This window comes from Xyrauchen texanus, chromosome 18 (assembly GCF_025860055.1).
Source record: "Xyrauchen texanus isolate HMW12.3.18 chromosome 18, RBS_HiC_50CHRs, whole genome shotgun sequence".
Taxonomy (NCBI): Eukaryota; Metazoa; Chordata; class Actinopteri; order Cypriniformes; family Catostomidae; genus Xyrauchen; species Xyrauchen texanus.
The window spans coordinates 6,774,532-6,796,138 of record NC_068293.1 but is presented as its reverse complement, the minus strand read 5'-3'; the positions used below and the strand labels follow the sequence as shown (position 1 = coordinate 6,796,138).

Genomic DNA, 21,607 nt, shown 5'->3' with positions numbered 1-21,607 from the left:
TCACAGGAAACATCATGAAAATTCCCACCACAGTGTGATTTCCAGCACATCTCAAATCCTGTGTTGTGTTTAATAGAAGTCTGTGCTGGAAATGACACTGATGGAAATCAAATTTTTTCATTTTAAATTATTATTATTAATTTTTAAATCGCCAACTCTCTTAGTCTCGCTAAGTCTAATTCCATGTTATGTATCCAAAATACACACAATTAAATAATATTTTGTACAATTTTGGCATAATTTGGGTTTGGAACAAGGGTAAAACAGTAAAATCTTTAGATAAAAGGCATTTGAAAAGTAAAATTAAGGCCTGTTAAAAAAGTTTCCAGTTCAGTTGTAATGTGACCTTCATGTAACAAAAATGTAAATAAGTTGAAATATGTTTGTTCGAAGAAAGAAAAAAAATCAACCCTGAGACTTGAAATTGCCCAAAGTTGAAGAAACACCTATTAATGCAAATACAATGATCAATTATGCATAGAAGAATTACCTACATGTACTGACAATATTAATTGAAATTAACATGTTAATTAAATAATTACACAAGTACTGTACATATTAATTGCATAAATTAGTACATTACATGCGGGCTGAACCACAATAGACAATAATAACTGATATCCTTGTTGCTGTTCTGCTGCAGTCCATTATACACAGCTGTTGAATTATCATTAACTCGTTGCATAGATTACATAATTATTTAAAAAATGAATTTGTTGTGTGCTCAGTGGTCTAACAACACTCGTCAATGTCGTTTGAGATGGCCAATAACAACCAAGAAGGGAGCAGTTCAGATCTATTAGATCTATTTTACGATAGAGTAACACTTTACATAATAAAGTTAAATGTTAATTGATAACATTAGTTAACAACAGAGGTTAACATAAAAAAAACTTAGCAATTCAAGTTAATTTCAACACATACTAATACATTTTAAAATCAAAAGTTGTACTTGTTAACGAACAAAGATTTTAACAAACGTTAACGAAGATTTACAAATGCTGAAAAAAATATATAAAATATAATAATAAATATAAAATATATTTTTTGTGATACCTAATGCTGTTTTTTGTACAGGACACACTTCGTATTGTCTTTCGTAATTTGTGAATGTAAAAAAAAACAATGAACAGAGCAGTTTTCTGCATCCGATTTGCGAATGAATTAAATGAAAGTAGTCATGAAAGTAGTCACCTGTTAGAACATTTATTTGACATTGCCTTAGAAAATGATGAATAAAACTAAAAGTAGGAGCGTTATCACCCTCAGATAAGAACTAGAACATGGTAAGACTTTGACTTCATTGTGTTTGGGTTGCCATTTTTTCTTATTGACAAAAATATCTGAGCTTTTCTAACTGAGCTTTTTTCTTGGAAAAAAAATCTCTTAAACCGGCTCTACACTAGCAGAATCAGAACAACTCGAATTGGGTGGGGGGTGTCACACTTAATGACTGTTTTTGCTAATCTCGCATTCCTAATCAATGAGCCTGTCACATTACAGATTAAAAACAGAGGGAAGGGGGGCCTGGGTAGCTCAGTGAGTATTGATGCCTATTGGTCACTATTGAGTAGTGACTCCAGCCTGGTCTCCTAAGCAACCAAATTGGCCCAATTGCTAGGGAGGGTATAGTCACATGGGGTAACCTCCTCGTGGTAACGTTTAGTGCTCTCAATGGGGTGCGTATTAATTTGTGCATGATTGCGGAGAGTAGCATGAGCCTCCATATGCTGTCAGTCTCTGCGGTGTCATTTACATTTACATTTACATTTATTCATTTGGCAGACGCTTTTATCCAAAGCGACTTACAAAAGAGTAAAAAACATCAGCGAATCATCTTAGGGAGACAGTGGTACAAAAAGTGCCATATTACAAAGTTTCACTATCATCAGAATAGTATACAAAACAGATTTAAGTGCAACAAGAAATGTAAATATATATATATATATATATTTTTTTTTATGACCGGTTAAGTGCTTTTGGAAAAGATGTGTTTTTAGCCGTTTTTTGAAGATAGAGAGTGAGTTAGCTTCCCGGATTGAGTTGGGAAGGTCATTCCACCACCGTGGTATGATGAAACTGAAAGTCCGGGAAAGTGTTTTGGTGCCTCTTTGTTTTGGTACGACAAGGCGACGTTCCTTAGCCGACCACAGGCTTCTGGTGGGAACGTAGCTCTGCATAAATGCTCAGTGAGTATTGATGCCTATTGGTCACTATTGAGTAGTGACTCCAGCCTGGTCTCCTAAGCAACCAAATTGGCCCAATTGCTAGGGAGGGTATAGTCACATGGGGTAACCTCCTCGTGGTAACGTTTAGTGGTTCTTGCTCTCAATGGGGTGCGTATTAATTTGTGCATGGATTGCGGAGAGTAGCATGAGCCTCCACATGCCGTCAGTCTCTGCGGTGTCATGTACAGCGAGTCACGTGATAAGATGCGTGGATTGATTGTCTCAGAAGCGGAGGAGACTTGTTCTCCGCCACCCGGATTGAGGTGAGTAATAGCGCCACCACGAGGACCTACAAAGTAGTGGGAATTAGGCATTCCAAATTAGGAAAAAAGGGGATAAAATAATAACAACAATAATAATAATAATAATGAAAAAACAGAGGGAAAGTGTCACACTTATTGACTTTCTTTGACTTTGTTCTGTGCTTTATCACTGCAGCAGTAGTATAAATATTAATTACAAATTGCTGCTCATATTCATTGTATATTTAAATGGTTCCTTACCATGTACATTGAGTTCGGCAGTGATCTTCAACCACTTTCTTTTTCTTTTAATAGTCTGTCATGATATGACATGAGATATGTCATACAAACAGATGTGCTGACTCCAAAGATCAAAGAACTTCTCCTCCAAATGCAACGTCCACAAGCGCTTTTCAGACGTTCTGCTTTTTCTGCTGAAAAAAAAAATGCTTCTGTTCTCCGTAAAAAAAACAAACACTTTCTACATGAACTGCATTCATTGGTCCCTGCCTTGGTGGCGGTTTCCCACCCCACGCACAGTAATAATTTCAAACAAGCTGGATGTGTATTTTCAGTGTTTCAAGGCATGAACTCAGCTAGGAGTTTAATTGTCTTCATGAACTGCATCCATTTTTATTTTGGGCATGTCTTTGAAAGCTCTGTGCTCAAAAAGGGAGCAGTTAAAAAGTAGTTTACCTACAAATTTATATTTTGTTATTCCAAACCCTATTTAAAAAGCTGTTATTAGTTTATATTTTTTTTCTTGTTTGTGGCAACAAATATGTGAAGTGTGGACTTCATTGGTCCCCAATGTTCAAGACATGGTTACAGCCTTGAATTGCATAATTATAATGTCTGCACTGTAATAATTACATCATTATCCTATACATTTTATGTTTTTGAATGACCTAGAAAAGTTGACTCGGAGAACACAAGCTGATCTGGGCAGCTCAAAGTGTAAACTGACCCAATATGAGCAACTGCGGAACATGCTGGAGGCCAAACGCCTCTCTTCTCAGCGAAGTGAACAGAAGGTAAGGAGCATGCCAGAGATTGCAGAAACTTACAAGAGAGACTTTTAAAGGGACAGTTCACCCAAAAATAAAAATTATATCATAATTTACTAATCCTCATTCCATACCTGATGTGTGTGACATTCTTTCATCTGCTGAACACAAATTCATTTTTGTTATGAAACTCTCAGCTCTGTAGGTCCATACAATGCATGTGAATGAAGGATATAACTTTCAAGCTCAAAAAAGCATATTAAGGCATCATAAAAGTAATCCATATGACTGGATAGGAGTTTTTTAATCCATATTTTCTGAAGCAGTATGAAAAGTGTGGGTGAGAAACAATATTTAATCTCTACTTTCACTATTACTTCACATTCTTCTACTTTTGTTTTTTGACAATTTGCATTCTTGTGCATATTGCCACTGGTCAGGATGGTCAAAGGTGGTTTTGTAATTAAAGTCAATATTCTTTTGGTCCTTGGAGTGAAATGTACATCACCTGGTGTTGTCAAATGTCTACAAAACAGACTCCTTCAATTGCATTTCATTTGTATGATAGTTCATATTGATCTGATAGTGAATAGACTTGAAAGAAAGAAGAAAAAATAAACGAAATGTCTCTGCAATCATCTTATATGAGAATTGTGAAATGAAAAGACATACAAAAAATAAACTCCAAAATAACATGCATCTGTGGAGGTGAATCATGAATATTCATGCATTAAGCTAATTAGATAATGCCCTTGAAACTATTAATTAGTTCTAACAGGCAAACTGCTTGTCTTAAAGTGTCTAGAGGGCATTCTTAAAGAGCTGCATAAAGATGACTTTGATCATTTGATGCAGAAAAATACTTTTTTTTTATATGAACATTGTCCATTAAAATGCTAAAGGTCAAGTCAAGTCATTTTTATTTGTATAGCACTTTTCACAACACGCATTGTTTCAAAGCAGCTTTACAGAAAATCATGCTTTAACAGACAATGCAACCATAAAGTCTCATTGTATAGTTTGATTAAATATGATTTAAAATTGTGTATATAATGTAATATTAATTGTATTTAGAACCCCAGTGAGCCAGCCAAAGTCGGCTGTGGCAAGGAACAAAAAACTCCACAAGATGTTGGTTAATGGGAGAAAAATAACCTTGGGAGAAACCAGACTCACCCTGGGGGCCAGTTCCCCTCTGGCTAACATCATGAATATAATGTCAATATTAGTTATTTATGTGCAGTGCAAGTCATAGTTTCAAGTCGCAGTTCAACCTGGCCAGTAATTTCGGTGAGATCCATCCTAAATCCAAGGTTCAGGCAATGGCATATGAATTATCCCATGTCTTATGGTTGGAGTTGGCATCAGTTCATCCTATGAGGTCCATCGTAATAGACTGAAGTGATGTCTGGCTGGCACCGGCAACATTTAGTCGACATCATCAATTCTGCTAAATAAAATTATTGTGACAATGTAAATATTTATAGATGTGAATTTGGATTAAGAAAAAAGTTGTCTCCTTGTCCAGAGGACAAGTGCAATTAGACCAACTGCAGAGCTTTAAATAGTCAACTAACAGAAGAATATTTTCTTGACTATCTTGACTATAGCTCACAGTACTGCATGAGCCGCTGAAAGACAACTTGTGAAGACCAGATGCTTTTTATGGATAGAGGAAGAGATCAGTGCAGACTGAATGAGATTTATCACTCTCAGGACGGCCTATCGAAAGACAGATAAAGAGTAAAGTCAGAGTCAAAAGAAAGAAAAAGAAATACAAAAGAAAAATACAGTATATACAGTATATACTGTGTGTGTATAATATATATATATATATATATTATAGTGTTAAACACCCCTGTTAAAACAGCAGGTTTTTGTGATGTAAAAAACTAAACAAAGATAAATCATATAAGAATTTTTGCACCTTTAATGTAAAAATTACAACCTATGCAATGCCACTGAAAGCGATATGCGCTTGGGAGCAGGCCATGCCAGCCGCGCCTTTTCTCTCTCTATGTTTCTCGCATAGAGTAAAAGTGGCTGGGGCCATCTTAACGCTATTACACGCATCGGGGAAGGTGTTCTTTTCCAACTCCTATTCTTTCAGGGGCGTGCTGTCATTGAGACGGAGTCTAATTCCATGCCGAGAAAAGAGATGCTCTGAACCGGGGCGAGCTTGCTCTTTTCCCAGTTGACCTGAAGCCCTAGATGGCTGAAGTGCCTGAGCACCTGGTGCGCACACAGTGACTCTCGAGAGTGGGCTAGGATGAGCCAGTCGTCGAGGTAATTGAGTATGCAGATGACACTTCCCTGAGCAAGGGCTGCCTCTGCGACCTTCGTGAAGACACAAGAGGACAGGGATATGCCGAAGGGGAGGACCTTGTACTGGTATGTCTGGCCGTCGAACGTGAACCATAGGAAGGGTCGGTGTCAAGGCAAGATAGAGACGTGGAAGTACGCGTCCTTCAGGTCAAGTTAGAATGTGTTTTTGTGTGAGCGTATTGAACGGGAGTTTGTGCAAGGCCCGGTTGATAACTCTTCATGCACCTCTGGGAAGAAAGGGGGGGGGGGTGGCTGTGAGCGGCACCCGGACCCGAGGAATCAATCGTCTAGCCATGAGGGCTGTGGGGAGGACGGAGGGTTCCAGTCCAACCCACCACTGTCGGTGGCCCGGGCAAGCAGGTCAGCCTCAGACTGGGCGTTCTGACCCGAAGGTGGCGGTCCAGTCGAGTCTTCTGCGTCAGACGGCGGAACGCTCTCCAATGCAGCACAGATTTCATCATCCAACTCGGGGGGCTCGAGGGAGTAAACAGACTGGCCATGTGGCGAGCCGCTCTCACCTCAAGCACGGATAGAACTAAACGAGTGTGCGGGTGGGGGCGGGTGGTTCGTGGGGATCTACCCAGCAAAACCGAACCCGCTGTCATCCCCAAATCGCGTATCGCTGTGCAGTCGACAAACTGTAGGAAAAAGATTGATCTGCTGTGTTCTCAGAACACTTAGGCATTTTACTGAAGTGAATAGATATACACTCACCTAAAGGATTATTAGGAACACCTGTTCAATTTCTCATTAATGCAATTATCTAATCAACCAATTACATGGCAGTTGCTTCAATGCATTTAGGGGTGTGGTCCTGGTCAAGACAATCTCCTGAACTCCAAACTGAATGTCAAAATGGGAACTAAAGGTGATTTAAGCAATTTTGAGCGTGGCATGGTTGTTGGTGCCAGACGGGCCGGTCTGAGTATTTCTCAATCTGCTCAGTTACTGGGATTTTCACGCACAACCATTTCTAGGGTTTACAAAGAATGGTGTGAAAAGGGAAAAACATCCAGTATGCGGCAGTCCTGTGGGCGAAAATGCCTTGTTGATGCTAGAGGTCAGAGGAGAATGGGCCGACTGATTCAAGCTGATAGAAGAGCAACTTTGCCTGAAATAACCACTCGTTACAACCGAGGTATGCAGCAAAGCATTTGTGAAGCCACAACACAGTTGAAGACTGGAAAAATGTTGCCTGGTCTGATGAGTCTCGATTTTTGTTGAGACATTCAGATGGTAGAGTCAGAATTTGGCGTAAACAGAATGAGAACATGGATCCATCATGCCTTGTTACCACTGTGCAGGCTGGTGGTGGTGGTGTAATGGTGTGGGGGATGTTTTCTTGGCACACTTTAGGCCCCTTAGTGCCAATTGGGCATCGTTTAAATGCCACGGCCTACCTGAGCATTGTTTCTGACCATGTCCATCCCTTTATGGCCACCATGTACCCATCCTCTGATGGCTACTTCCAGCAGGATAATGCACCATGTCACAAAGCTCGAATCATTTCAAATTGGTTTCTTGAACATGACAATGAGTTCACTGTACTAAAATGGCCCCCACAGTCACCAGATCTCAACCCAATAGAGCATCTTTGGGATGTGGTGGAACGGGAGCTTCGTGCCCTGGATGTGCATCCCACAAATCTCCATCAACTGCAAGATGCTATCCTATCAATATGGGCCAACATTTCTAAAGAATGCTTTCAACGCCTTGTTGAATCAATGCCATGTAGAATTAAGGCAGTTCTGAAGGCGAAAGGGGGTCAAACACAGTATTAGTTTGGTGTTCCTTATAATCCTTTAGGTGAGTGTATAGACATAATTTTTTATCCATGAAAACATACGGACAATACTGAAACTCATAATTATTGTAAGACTATTATTGTTGTCTTTTGATAAAAGTCATGCTCAGCAGCTCACAAATCTGTCAGTCAGCTCACTTACAATGCTTAAAACCTCTACTAAAGTCTCTTTTTAGGTCTGTAGACTTAACACATTTTAAAGTATTCAAATTTTCTTTTGATTGTTGATTCAGTGACTAAAACATTTTATACTTCTGAATCACCAAATATGGACACGTATCATTAAATTGATCTGAACAAATTTTTGGTTAACGTAATCAAAACACTCAAGCCACATAGTAAAAAATATAATTGTGCACATGTACAATTGTCATTATTGTAATTGATTAAATAATTTATTCAGGACCAGCTTGTGCTCAGTCTTTTATTGTCATGTGTGAAACAGAAGCAAGTGCTCCTCAAGATGCGCTTTATTTTTGCAGCTAATTTTGCAAAATGTTGCAATTATTTTGCAATACTTGAATATTTAAAATACTACAAATATTACTAGTAAATAATACATTTATATTAAGATAATACTTATATCAAATGTATAAAAAAATGGTCTGTGCAAGCCACCAACTGACAGCTGTGTCCCCCGCACTTTTAAAATGACTGCTACGCCCCTGATGGTGTACATAAGAGTGTATACCATCAGTATACAGGTCAGTGTTACATTTTTACAAGGATCTATACCTGAGTGTAATAATAATGACACAGCTCTGCCCTTCACAGCCTCTGACAGCAAATCTCAAAGGGCACATCACAGTACTGCATTCATCATCAGGTTAGGAAGCAAAAGAGTGTTAAATTCCCACAGGCCAGAGTTTTCTGCTGTGTAATTAGCATTCAATTAAACAGAGAGATATATAATTATCAAAATGACTGACCTCTGCATGAAACAAAGACGTGTGCTCTGAATAGAATTAAAGACAAGATTTCCTATGTGATCGCATTTGTATTCATTGGTATTCGTAAGTAAAGTGTGGTTCTATCACACATAGATTTTCGTAGACACTCATCTCGTAGACCTCATTTCCTCTAGTTTGCGTTGACACTGAAATTTACAAAATCGACATATTGATAGCATCTAATACGCTAATCATTTTAAGTTTCGAAAACTTTAGAGATGTGCATATGTTTATATATTCTTTTAGAACAATTGTGACAGCACTGACATGATCACAAGGGAAGTCGACCTGTTGTTTCTGAGAATTCTGGAACTCCAGGATCTGTCACATTATGCCAACTCACTGAAAAGCAGCATGTCCTATCAGACATTCTTGTATCGGCTCCAGCATGTCTACTTTACCCTGTGACGCAACCGGAAGTGCGTTGCGTCAGCAGTGTGGGAGACTGGGGATTGGTTCCCACTTTGAAACACGGTATGTTTTCCCCCTAACATTATCATTTTTCTCTACTTATGGTTAGGTTTAGGTGTGGGGTTTGAGTTGGGGCATACAGTTTATAAATTCTGCATTCCTCCTCACTGTATTAATGCCTGTACAGCAGAAAACAACTCGCTTCTCATCTCACTCTTGGTGCACCTCCATGGACATTACACCCGTAACATGGAGCTCAGACGTGCCCGTACACCCAACAACACTTATCGCTTTGGCCACTGGGGCAGTGTTTGAATTTCGTTAAGAACAGACCGACTTTATTTAAAGAAAAGTCAACCTACTGTTTCCGATTTCACTGTGAGATCAGTCTGACAGCACACACACGGGGAATGCGTGAAACACACAATAGTATATGATACCGTAACATTGACAGTGTTTCACTGATATTACTTAATACTTGTTAAGCTTCAATGATAGTCAAATTCAGTCATGAGTAAAAGTGTATTTACTTTTATTAGTCCCATCTGGATGTCATTAATACATTAATATACCATTAAAATAGTCTTTCTCAGACAAAGTTTCTTCAACATTCACTGATTAATCAAAGTCCTGCTATGGGATTGTGTCTGTGAACTCGTTCACCTGCAGCGGTATCCTCAAGATATATCCAAAAATATATCTCCCGATCAGCATCAGATTATCCATAAAGATCTGTACATCTCTTAAACTGTACATATACCATATGTAATAGGGCTTACATGTGACTCTACCCTCCCTAGCAACCAGGGCAATTTGGTTGCTTAGGAGACCAGGTTGGAGTCACTCAGCACACCCTGGATTAGAACTCACGACTCTAATGTTGGTAGTTCTAATGCTTTATAATGCAAATACAGGATGACCCAGTGAAGGGAAATGACACAAGCAAGAGTGCCGTTGTTCTGAATGACAGCACAGCTGTTTATACCTTCAGCCTTGTGCCTATGTCCCAATCACAGCCATTCTGATATTCAGAACAACAGCATGATATGTGTTGGGTAGTCACTTACAAAAAATAGCACCGCTACTAATTTAGCTACATTTTTAGTAGCATTTTTTAGCAACTGTTTTCACAACAGTGTAGCTTTTCCAGAAACAGGCTACATTTTCCAACAAGTAGTACTGGCGCATCACAGAACACTACATTTGTCACATTGTATTGCAAAGTCAGCAATGGAGCTGAGGAAGTAATCACCTAAACCATCCTCTCTCTCTCACATACTGCTGTGGAAACCAAATCATTTAAGTGAATAGTTTCTTTGGGAAAGTTCATGTAAATGAACTGATTACTGTAGTGACTTTCTCAAGGAGGACAGGAACACCGGGGGTCTGGCACAAGGTAAGTCTTTTTAATTGTTTTTTTATAACGTGCACACACACACATAAGCACAGAAACGCTGAGTGGCTGTACGTCCGTCTCCCTCTGCTCTGTGGCTGCTGGCTCTTTATCCGCTCTCCTCGCTCTACTGAAATTAGAGACAGGTGTTAGACATAATTTAGCTCAGGTGTGAGCGCCCTTACCGCTTTTCTCCCGGACGGGCGCTTGACCACGCCCGCTGCCACATACCCCCACCGCCCGACTCAGGCCGGGCGTCATCCGCCTGCCTACCACTCCCCCATTTCTGGAGAGGAAGTCAGCGGCAGCCATCTGCACCCCCGGTCTGTGGACCACCTTGAACTTAAAAGGCTGGAGGGCCAGATACCAACGGGTGATCCGGGCGCTAGTATCTTTCATGCGGTGGAGCCACTGCAGTGGGGCATGATCCGAGCAGAGGGTGAAGGCCCGCCCCAGCAGGTAGTATCGGAGGGTGAGGACCGCCCACTTGATGGCCAGACACTCCTTCTCTATGGTGCTGTACTTAGTCTCCCTTAAGGAGAGCTTCCGGCTAATGTACAGCACCGGGCTCCTCTCCCTCCACCACCTGCGTGAGTACGGCCCCAGCCCTCTGTCTGAAGCGTCCGCCTGCAATACAAAGGGGAGAGAGAAGTCAGGTGCATGCAAAAGCGGCCCCCACAAAGTGCAGCTTTAACCTGCGTGAACGCCTGTTGGCACTGCTCTGACCATTGGACCGGATCTGGAGCCCCTTTTTAGTGAGGTCAGTCAGCAGGCTGGTGACGTCCGAATAATTGGGTACAAATCTTCTGTAATAGCCAGCCAGCCCCAGGAACTGCCTCACCCCCTTTTTGGTCTTAGGTCTAGGGCAAGTCGCAATCGCCGTGTCTTATCAATTTGGGGACGCACCTGGCCATGACCCAAGTGGAACCCCAGATACCGTACCTCCACACGCCCAACCGCAAGACTTCTTAGGGTTTGCTGTGAGCCCCGCCACGCAGCAGCGATCTCAGGACGGCCCTCAGATGTTGCATGTGCCGCTGCCAATCATTGCTATAAATGATAATATCATCTAAATAGGCAGCGGCGCACGCTGTGTGCGGTCTGAGGATCCGATCCATGAGTCGCTGAAACGTGGCTGGTGCCCCAAACAAACCGAAAGGAAGCGCCACAAATTGGTGTAATCCAAACGGCGTAGTGAAGGCTGTTTTCTCACGGGACATTGGTGTCAAGGGATCTGCCAATAACCCTTCGTTAAATCCAAGGTCGAATAAAATCGAGCAGTACCTAACCGATCGAGCAGTTCATCAACACGGGCATTGGGTACGCGTCAAATTTAGACACCGCGTTGACTTTTCTGTAATCCACACAGAATCGAACAGACCCATCACTCTTGGGAACAAGAACAACCGGCTGGACCAATCACTGTGGGATTCCTCTATTACGCCCATATCAAGCATCGCGATCTAATTCTTCCCGCACTATTTTCTTTTTATGTTCGGGTAAGCGATAGAGCGGCAACGCACCACCGCCTCGGCTCGGTCTCGATGTGGTGCTGTATGATGTTTGTGCGGCCCGGTAGAGGGAAAACACGTCCGCAAATTCTTTTTGTAATTCAGAAACCTCTGTGAGCTGCCGCGGTGAGAGTTGGTCTCCACAAGGAACCGGAGTGTTGAGATTGTAGTTTTTGTTTATCTCCGTCCGAGCTCCGCCCTCTCCGAACTACCGTGGCCAGCGCCACAGAGGCCGCCTCCCTCCATAATTTCAGGAGGTTGAGGTGATAAATTTGGCGCACGCCTCTATCGGTACGTCTAACCTCATAATCGAGATCCCCACTGCCGTCGTGTGACCTCAAAGGGTCCTTGCCACTTGGCGAGTAATTTAGAGCTCGATGTTGGGAGTAATACTGAGTACCTTATCTCCCGGTGCAAATTCCGTGAGCCGAGCACCCCTGTCATACAGCCGGCGCTATGCGTTCTTGAGCTTGGAGCAAATTCTCCTGTGTTAGTTGCCCCAGTGTGTGGAGTTTTGCTCTAAGATCGAGAACTAACTGAATTTCATTTTTACTGTTAGAAGGTCCTCCTCCCACGCCATGGATGACGCCAAGGACACCGCGGGGCGCCGCCGTACATGCAGCTCAAACGGGAGAACCCGTGGAGGCTTGCGGACCTCTCGTACTGCAAACAACAGGGGTCTAGCCACTTATCCCAATTCCTAGCGTCATCGGTACGCAATTTACTGAATCATGTTCTTGAGCTGCTTTATTAAATCGCTCCACTAGGCCATCTGTCTGAGGATGGTAAACGCTAGTGCGAATCGATTTGATGCCCAAGAGCTCGTAAAGTTCGCGAAGTGTTCGTGACATAAAAGTCGTAGCCTTGATCGGTGAGGATTTCTTTCGAATCCCCACCCGGAGATTATCTTGAAGAGTGCCCCTGCAACACTACGCGCGGAGATGTTGCTCAGAGGCACTGCTTCCGGATATCGCGTCGCGTAATCCACTAGGACTAACACGGCTGATGTCCGCGTGCTGACCGTTCTAATGGCCCGACGAGGTCCATCCCAATTCTTTCGAAGGGGACCTCGATTAACGGTAGAGGGCGCAATGGCGCTTTTGGGGTGGCCGGTGGGTTTACCAGCTGACATTCACGGCACGCCGCGACACCACCTGCGGACGCCACCGCCAATGCCCGCCAATAGAAACGGGCTATTAGACGGAGAAGTGTTTTCCGCTCCCCTAGGTGACCGGCCATGGGATTATAGTGAGCCGCCTGGAAGACCATTTCCGGCGCTCCGTGGAATCAATAATTGCGCTACTTCCTCCTTTGTTTGGGCGCCCCGCGCCACCCTGTATAAGCCGATCTTTAATAAGCTTAAAAATACGGATATGAAACGGCGACACCCGGCCGGAGTTGTTGACCATCGATTACTCTCACTTGGTTAAAAGCGTGCTTAAGGGTTTCATCTCGCGACTGCTCCAAGGGAAGTCCCCTCCGGAATTCCCGAGAGGAGGAGCGACAACCTCGCCCTTCCCACGCCATTCGAGCAGCCGAGGATGGCCCCGCCCGCCTCCCCGCCAAAGCATCGCACATCACACATCCCTTTACTTCCATGCAGGACCCATCCGCACAAACCCCTCCAATAATTTTCTAAAATTCGCCAATCAGTACCCAAGATTAGCGGATGGGTGAGGCGGAACTAACCGCTGCCTCCACACTATGTCTTTCTCCACGAATTTGATCGCCAGAGTCACCACGGGATACTTGTGAATATCCCCATGCACACACCTCACCCTCACCAGTTTAGCTGAGCCCAGAGCCCCGGGTTGAACCAAGCGTTGGTGGATGGTGGTCTGGTTACAGCCGGTATCCAACAAAGCTTGGTATGTACCCCCTGGATTCTTACCGAATCTGCACGCTCCAGCCCGATCGGGGCAGCCTGCTGAACATCGGAGACCCGCACCACTGCCCCTATTTCCATCAGCGGACACTGATCCCGAAGTGGTCCGGGTCTCCGCACCTCCAGCAGACCGGCCCAGGCGCCGCGGCCGCACCCGTGCTGGCGGGTGCCCCCACCTGAGGAGGAGAGCGGCTGAAGGACGGGAAGGGCTAGGCGGGTGTTCCCAAGGCCGGGAAGCTGGTCTCACAAACGCTCCTCGCCTCGTGGGGGCAGGAACGGACCCTGGGGAGAGAGCAGAGCGAGAGGGAAGAGGGGAGGGAAAAAAACAGGGGAAGACACAGGGAAGGGGAGACAGAGAGAGAGGGCTCATCCGCCCTGGGAATCGCCGCCATGTGGTCCTCCGCGAGTCGGACGGCTTCCTCCAGCGACGCCGGGCGGTGGCACTGGACCCACTCCGCCGTCTTCCGGGCAAACGCTGGACAAACTGCTCCAGTACCTCCTGATCGACTAGCTCCTCGACGTCGCGGTCCCGCTGCGAGCAGCCACCTCCGACAGGCATCACGGAGCCGCTGGGCGAACGCAAACGGGCGGTCGGATTTATCGAGCTTCAAGGCCCGGAAGAGCTGGCGACTTTCTTCAGGACTCCGACCAACCCGTTGCAAGATGGCTCTCCTCAGATCAGGATAAGCCAGGAGGCTTGTTGCCGGCAGCTGTTGCGCCGCGAGCTGTGCTTCCCCGGACAACAGAGGGACTAGACGGGCTGCCCATTGGTCTTGGGGCCACCCCCAAATTTCCGCCGATCGTTCGAACAGGTCAATGAATGCCTCTGGATCATCTGCCGGCCCCATCTTCTGCAACGCGGGTGGGGGCAATGTGGCGCGGGTGTCCGGGGTCGCGGCTGCGGCTGGAGCGGCCTCCTGGCTGAGGAGGCTCCGGATGGCGTGCCGGTCCTCTGCTTGAGCCCGCATGATCTCGAAGAACCGACGATCCTGGTCTTGCCGGAGCTCAAGCAGGGATTGTTGGTGGCTCTGATGGAGTGTAGCGAGGGACTGGAGGACTTCCGTCAGCTGGGAGGACTCTATGGGGCGACTCTGTTCCATCATCAATTTGTCCCGGGGTTTCAGCACCAGTGTAGTGACTTTCTCAAGGAGGACAGGAACACCGGGGGTCTGGCACAAGGTAAGTCTTTTTAATTGTTTTTTTATAACGTGCACACACACACATAAGCACAGAAACGCTGAGTGGCTGTACGTCCGTCTCCCTCTGCTCTGTGGCTGCTGGCTCTTTATCCGCTCTCCTCGCTCTACTGAAATTAGAGACAGGTGTTAGACATAATTTAGCTCAGGTGTGAGCGCCCTTACCGCTTTTCTCTCCCGGACGGGCGCTTGACCACGCCCCCGCTGCCACAATTACAATAAACGATTTGTTATATTTAGTCAGTCCAGTCCATTCGGACGGTTCATATAAATGAACTACTTCACATAAATGATTCACTGATTCACTTGAGTCCCTTGCAGACAGTGGGACATTGCCTTCTTTTTTTAAGATAAATATTTTGTTAATCGCTGCTGTTTATCACTATAATTTGAATCAGTCCTATAAAATAGGATGCTTTCCAGTTTTCCTAGTTGATATTTAGTATACATTTATTGTCACCAAATTGTATGATCACATTTTATATTAGGTGGCCTTAACTACTATGTACTAACATTAAATACATACAAGACTATGTACTTACTGTGTAACTTACATTTACATTTATGCATTTGGTAGACGCTTTTATCCAAAGTGACTTACAGTGCACTTATTACAGGGACAATCCCCCCGGAGCAACCTGGATTTAAGTGCCTTCCTCAAGGACACAATGGTGGTGGCTGTGGGGATCGAAACAGAAACCTTCTGATTACCAGTTTTGTGCTTTAGCCCACTATGCCACCACCACTCCTACTACATGGAATACTTAGGAGTAAGTGTAGGGTTAGGTTTAGGATTAGGGGTTAGAGTTAGGTTTTGGGGAAAGGGTTTGGTCAGGGGTAAAGTTAACAGTGTAAGTACAAATATAATTAAATGCAACTACTTTAAATGTAATTACTATGCAACAACAAGTATGTACGTAATAAGTATATAGTATCAAATAGTTCAGTATAGAGTTGTCGTTCAGGCAACCTAAAGTGGGTCCAATTGTTTTATATTACCCCAATTAAAAAAATAACAATCAGGTGATATCATTTTGCAGTTGCAGATCTGAATAACATCATCTGATTATTATTTTTCTAACAATATTTTTTTAAATGTCTTCAATGTACTGTAGTTAGCTATATTTTGGTAGTAACTCATGGTGTAGCTGACTATTTTAAAGAGTAATTTGTTGAACTTCAACATAGCTTAACTTGTATTGAACCCACAACAATATGGCCAAAATAACTGTAATCAATAATCAGATTTGATTATTAAACTAATAATCAGATTTCTAACCATATACAGTATCTGTTTTTATATAATTATATCCTCTTTGGCTTCCCATCATTTTTCAATACAAGTTTCAATACAAGTTAAGCTCAATCAACAGAATTTGTGGCATATGAACTTTGTGGCATAAGAACTTGAAATTGGCATTTTTAAGGTCGTTTTAGTATTTTAGGATGTACGTTTGTCATGGCAACAAAGTTGTAAAATAGGATATAACTTAACACAGAAAAGGTTAGAAAGTGATTTTATCCCACTAGAGTCATGTTAATGTGCATTTTTTGGCTATACTTTTGCAACAGTGAGTATATTAACCAGTGGCTTAACTACCAGTAGTGCAGGGTGTTCAGCCACACTGGGGCTCAAGAGATGGAGGCCCAAAAGCAGAGGTGGACTGGCCATCGGGTCAACCGGAAAAGCGGGGTCAGACATGAAACTGGGCCGCATTTTGCCAAAGTGGGCCACGATATGATGAAGTGGGCCTGCGATATGCAGAAGGGGACAATGAAACAAAACTACAAAAAGTAAACAGATTTAAAATGTTTTGTGTGTTTCAGGTGCAGCAGGTGTTGCGTGCTGCTCAGGTGATGAAGGAGAAGAGTGTTCTGAGACAGCACAGACAGGTGTGGATCCAAGAGCATTACAGACTCAACACAGCCAGGTAACACATCTGTCAGTCATTCCATTTTCCAACATCTCTTTGACCCTTACAATTTAATGGGCTGTTCTTGCTGTTGTGCTTTCAGTTGTAAGCTACGTTATGACTGTAAGCAGTTAAAGTACAGTCAGCCTAATCTTTTAAAATGTAGTAAGCTAACTAGTTTAAAGTTATTTAAAGAATAAATATTTTATACATATAACAATCAGGTGAAAGTATTTAATTCTTCTGTTTAACCATGGTATTTTTGTAAATCCTAAAGTAACCACAGAATTAACCTAGGTTAATACAGTCATGGTTACTACACCGTTTCCATAAGGGTTGAACAAATAGGATGACATCAAGTTGAACATACATTTATACTTAATATACTCTAATAAACAAGAAAACACCTTTTTTATATAACATAATAATCAAAATATAGATATTAACAGCAGCAATTAACTACATATTTCACTTCTAAAGGACATTTTTTTCATTCAACAATGATAAACCATGGTTCACAGGAAAACTCAGACAGCTTCGTCATGCCAAAGAGGAGGCTTACAGGGGTGTGGATAAAGTCTTGTACAATCAGGCCAGGAACACACTGAATAAGGAAATCAGAGTGGCTAAAAGAAGCTACTCTGAGAAGCTGAAAAGCAATTTTTCAGCTAACGACCCTGCATCAGTGTGGAGTGGCCTGAAACAACTTACTAATTACAGGACTCCTACCCCCAAACCTGTGGCGGACCAACGACTGGCTGACGACCTGAATGTGTTTTACTGCAGATTTGAAAGGTCCGATTTCACACCCCACATGCACTCGGACCTTCATTTCACACAACCATTAACACCTCCTGCAACCCCCCTCCTCCCCCCTCCTGCTACACTACCTGCACTCAAGATCTGTGAAGATGATGTGTGCCGTTTCTTTCGGAAGCAAAGGACACGGAAGGCTCCAGGACCAGATGGCATCTCACCAGCTTGCCTTCGTTCCTGTGCTAACCAACTGGCCCCCATCTTCACTCAGATCTTCAATAGATCACTGGAGCAGTGTGAAGTCCCATGCTGCTTCAAACGCTTAGTTATTATCCCCGTCCCTAAGAAACCTAAAATCACAGGACTTAATGACTACAGACCTGTCGCCCTGACATCTGTGGTCATGAAGTCATTTGAGAGACTGGTGTTTTCCCCCCTGAAAGACATCACTGGACCCTTTCTTGATCCCCTTCAATTTGCTTTTCGAGCAAACAGGTCTGTGGATGATGCAGTCAACATGGGTTTGCATCATATCCTGCAACATCTGGACAGACCGGGGACATACGTAAGGATCCTTTTTGTGGACTTCAGCTCGGCTTTCAACACAATCATACCAGATATACTCCGGACTAAGTTAAACCAACTCCCTGTTCCCACCTCTACCTGTCAGTGGATTACCAGCTTTCTGACGGACAGGCAGCAGCTTGTGAGGCAGGGAAAATTCACTTCCACCACCTGTACCATCAGCACTGGTGCCCCCCAGGGATGTGTGCTCTCCCCACTACTCTTCTCCCTTTACACCAATGACTGCACCACCAAGGACCCCTCTGTCAAGCTCCTGAAGTTTGCAGATGACACCACTGTCATCGGCCTCATCCGAGATGATGATGAGTCTGCATATAGAAAGGAGGTTGAAAGGCTGGCTGTCTGGTGCAGTCAAAACAACCTGGAGCTGAACACGCTCAAAACAGTGGAGATGATTGTGGACTTTAGGAGGAACACCCCAACATTCAGGTTTCTGGGCACTACCATCTCACAGGACATGAAGTGGGAGATACACATCGACTCCATTGTGAAAAAGGCCCAGCAGAGGTTGTACTTCCTTCGCCAGCTATGGAAGTTCAACCTGCCACCAGTGCTGCTGAAACAGTTCTACTCAGCAGTCATTGAGTCTGTCCTCTGCACTTCAATAACTGTCTGGTTTGGTGCAGCTACGAAATCAGACATCAGAAGACTACAAAGGACAGTTCGGTCTGCTGAGAGGATTATTGGTTGCCCCCTGCCCCCCCTTCAAGAACTATACACTTCCAGATTATGGAAAAAGACTGTAAAAATCACTCTGGACACCACTCACCATGCCCACTACCTTTTTGAACTGTTGCCTTCTGGCCGGCGCTTCAGAGCACTGAGCACCAGAACTGTCAGGCACAGGATCAGTTTTTTTCCCTCAGGCCATCCATCTAATGAACAATTAAATTGCCCCATTGAGCAATAATTATGTGCAATACACAGTTTAATTTTAATTTTAATTTATATTATCCAACATATTCACTTCTGCCATTACTTACATTGCTCTGTACATAATATACAGGTTTTTGTTCTTTATATAACAGATTGTATTAGATTTGCACTATGTGTGTGTATGTGGGTATGTATGAAGGTGAGTGTATGTACGTATATGTATAATTATTTATTTTGTGTTCTTTTTTGTTTTTAATTACCTATGTCTTGCTGCTGTTTTTGGTATTGTTTGTATTGTTGTTGACTGGAAGCTCTTGTCACCAAGACAAATTCCTTGTATGTGTAAGCATACTTGGCAATAAAGCTGATTCTGATTCTGATTCTGATTCTAAATAGAAGGCAATGTCCCTTTAAAGGTTCATTCAGCGATTCCTGAGAAATACTGATGATATTCGAACTCAACTGCCAAAACAAAGACACCCCTCCCTTCAGTGCACCTTTTGTAGCTCCGCTCCCCAAATTCATGCATGCGAGATGGTTTACGCACACCAGCTTCAGACACTCACATCTCTCCTGCTACTAAATCTAACATCACAATAACAGCATGTAAGTGTTCATTGAATCATATAAAAGGTTGTGTTACCCACCTCTCGAGAAGAAAAAGAGCAACTTCTGCATCTATATTCAAGACTTTTACCTCTTGGAGGTCTCTCCACCGCTGAAAAGCCTCGCCGATGCTGACACGGCTCCTAGCCCTCGACCTAACATAATCCTTCTTTTTTAGTTTATATTCATCAGATTTATTTCTCTTGGTCTGTTTCTCTGTTTCATCAGCCATATTTGACATCACTATTCTCCTCTGGCTCTGCCCCACCCCCATCCTGTGCACATGCAAGAACCACCCCCTGTTGCTGATTGACTGGAGTAGTGTTGTGTGGTCTGTTCCACTTTGTTTTGTCACATTTACAGAGCACGGGCTGTGTACATACTGTATACTAGATTTTTTTTTCAGTCGACCCAAAGAACAGAAAGCTAGCAGACTATATGGAGATATTTGCAGAATTTGACAAAAAATGTATTGGATTAGAATTACTGAGTGCACCTTTATGGCTGCATGGGGCTCAAGTGAATCAGGGAATCATATATGTGAACCAGTCCATTTACTGTACATGAACCATACAAATGAATCGATGCACTAAAATATACCCAATGCTTAATATAAGTGAATCATTTATTTTAACCAGCTCATAAATCAGTTAATTTACATGATTTATTTTTTAATGTCAATCTCTGTGTAGATGCATCCCTTAAGTCATGACTATCTTGATCTGAAGTCTTAACATTTTCAGTTATTGTCCAGGAAAAAAAAATACAGTTCATTGGAACATAAATTGAACTTTTGTGACAACATGCCAGAGAATTAAGGGAATTAAGGGAATTAAGGGAAGCTTGGACCAAAAATGGCATCAAAAGTGACAAAAAATGCCCTGTTAATGAATTTTTCTGTTAGTTATTTATATAGTTCCTAATACTCTATTTTAAACCTAGTTATCCACATTATCACAATACAGGATATGATGCTGATATCATTTTATGGATAGGAGGTAATATAATCGATCGTAAATGAATGGATTAAACGGAAGTGTTGAATAAAAGAATGACAAAGTATATTTTTTATCATCAAGTAGTAAGTTCCAAGGTACACTTCATTTGTTGAGTAAAACACCTTTATTAAAAGTTTTGATATGTGTGGGTTTGCAATCCACATTTTGAAGTTTTTTAATAGTTTCATTTATGAAATAGCCATTTTTACTCGATGCATGAAGTGTTCCATGGAACTTACTATTTGATAATTTAAACTTTCCCTTAAAATTATTTGTATTTACTTAATTTTTAATTTTTTTTTACTTTTAAAGGCCAAAGTATACTTCAGGTGTGTGTGTTGCGGAATGCTCTGTGCACAGTGTGTGCAAGTTTAAAGCATTTAAAACACATGCCCTGAACTGACATTCAAGCAAAATACCTTTGTCCTGATAACAGAGTGTAACGGTAAAGGGACGGGCAAGGAGGAGGCGGGAACTGCCTGAACAGTTACCATCAAGTTTTAGTGATATAAATGAACTTAAAACAACATAAAACATAAATGAACAGACAAACACGCGGAGTGGCCGTGTGCATCTCTCTCTCTCTCTCTCCCGAACCAGTGTCTCCTGCTCCCTTTTATCTCGCTCTCCCGCTGATTGGCTGATTCAGCACCGGTCATGCTCCATCACAGCCGGCCATGCCCTCCTCTTCGTCAAACTTTTATTTTGAATCTTATAAATATTAATAAAGTTATAAAGTTGACTCTTGCCCACAAAACCACTGCTTTAAGACAAGTTTGGTCACTCAGTGGACATCTTTGTAATGCTCACAGGCAGCTATTTTCTAAGCAGCATAAAACAAGTGGCATAAAAGTGCAGTTCCTGTCTACTTAATTAGGGAAAGAGTGAAATCTCAAGATTACGATCAAAGAACATATTTCA

At 42.9% G+C, this 21,607-nt stretch overlaps 1 protein-coding gene across 2 annotated transcripts in view; it reads left to right on the top strand.

Annotated features, from left to right (window-relative positions):
* The window catches only part of LOC127659102 (coiled-coil domain-containing protein 148-like), a 76,544-nt gene that overhangs the window by 6,970 nt on the left and 47,967 nt on the right, over window positions 1–21,607 (top strand). For both annotated transcript variants that reach the window (XM_052148747.1, XM_052148746.1), the window contains exons 4-5: window positions 3,383–3,504; window positions 16,780–16,883. In XM_052148747.1, coding sequence (XP_052004707.1) covers window positions 3,383–3,504; window positions 16,780–16,883 — 226 coding nt within the window. The remainder of the gene's footprint in view (window positions 1–3,382; window positions 3,505–16,779; window positions 16,884–21,607) is intronic.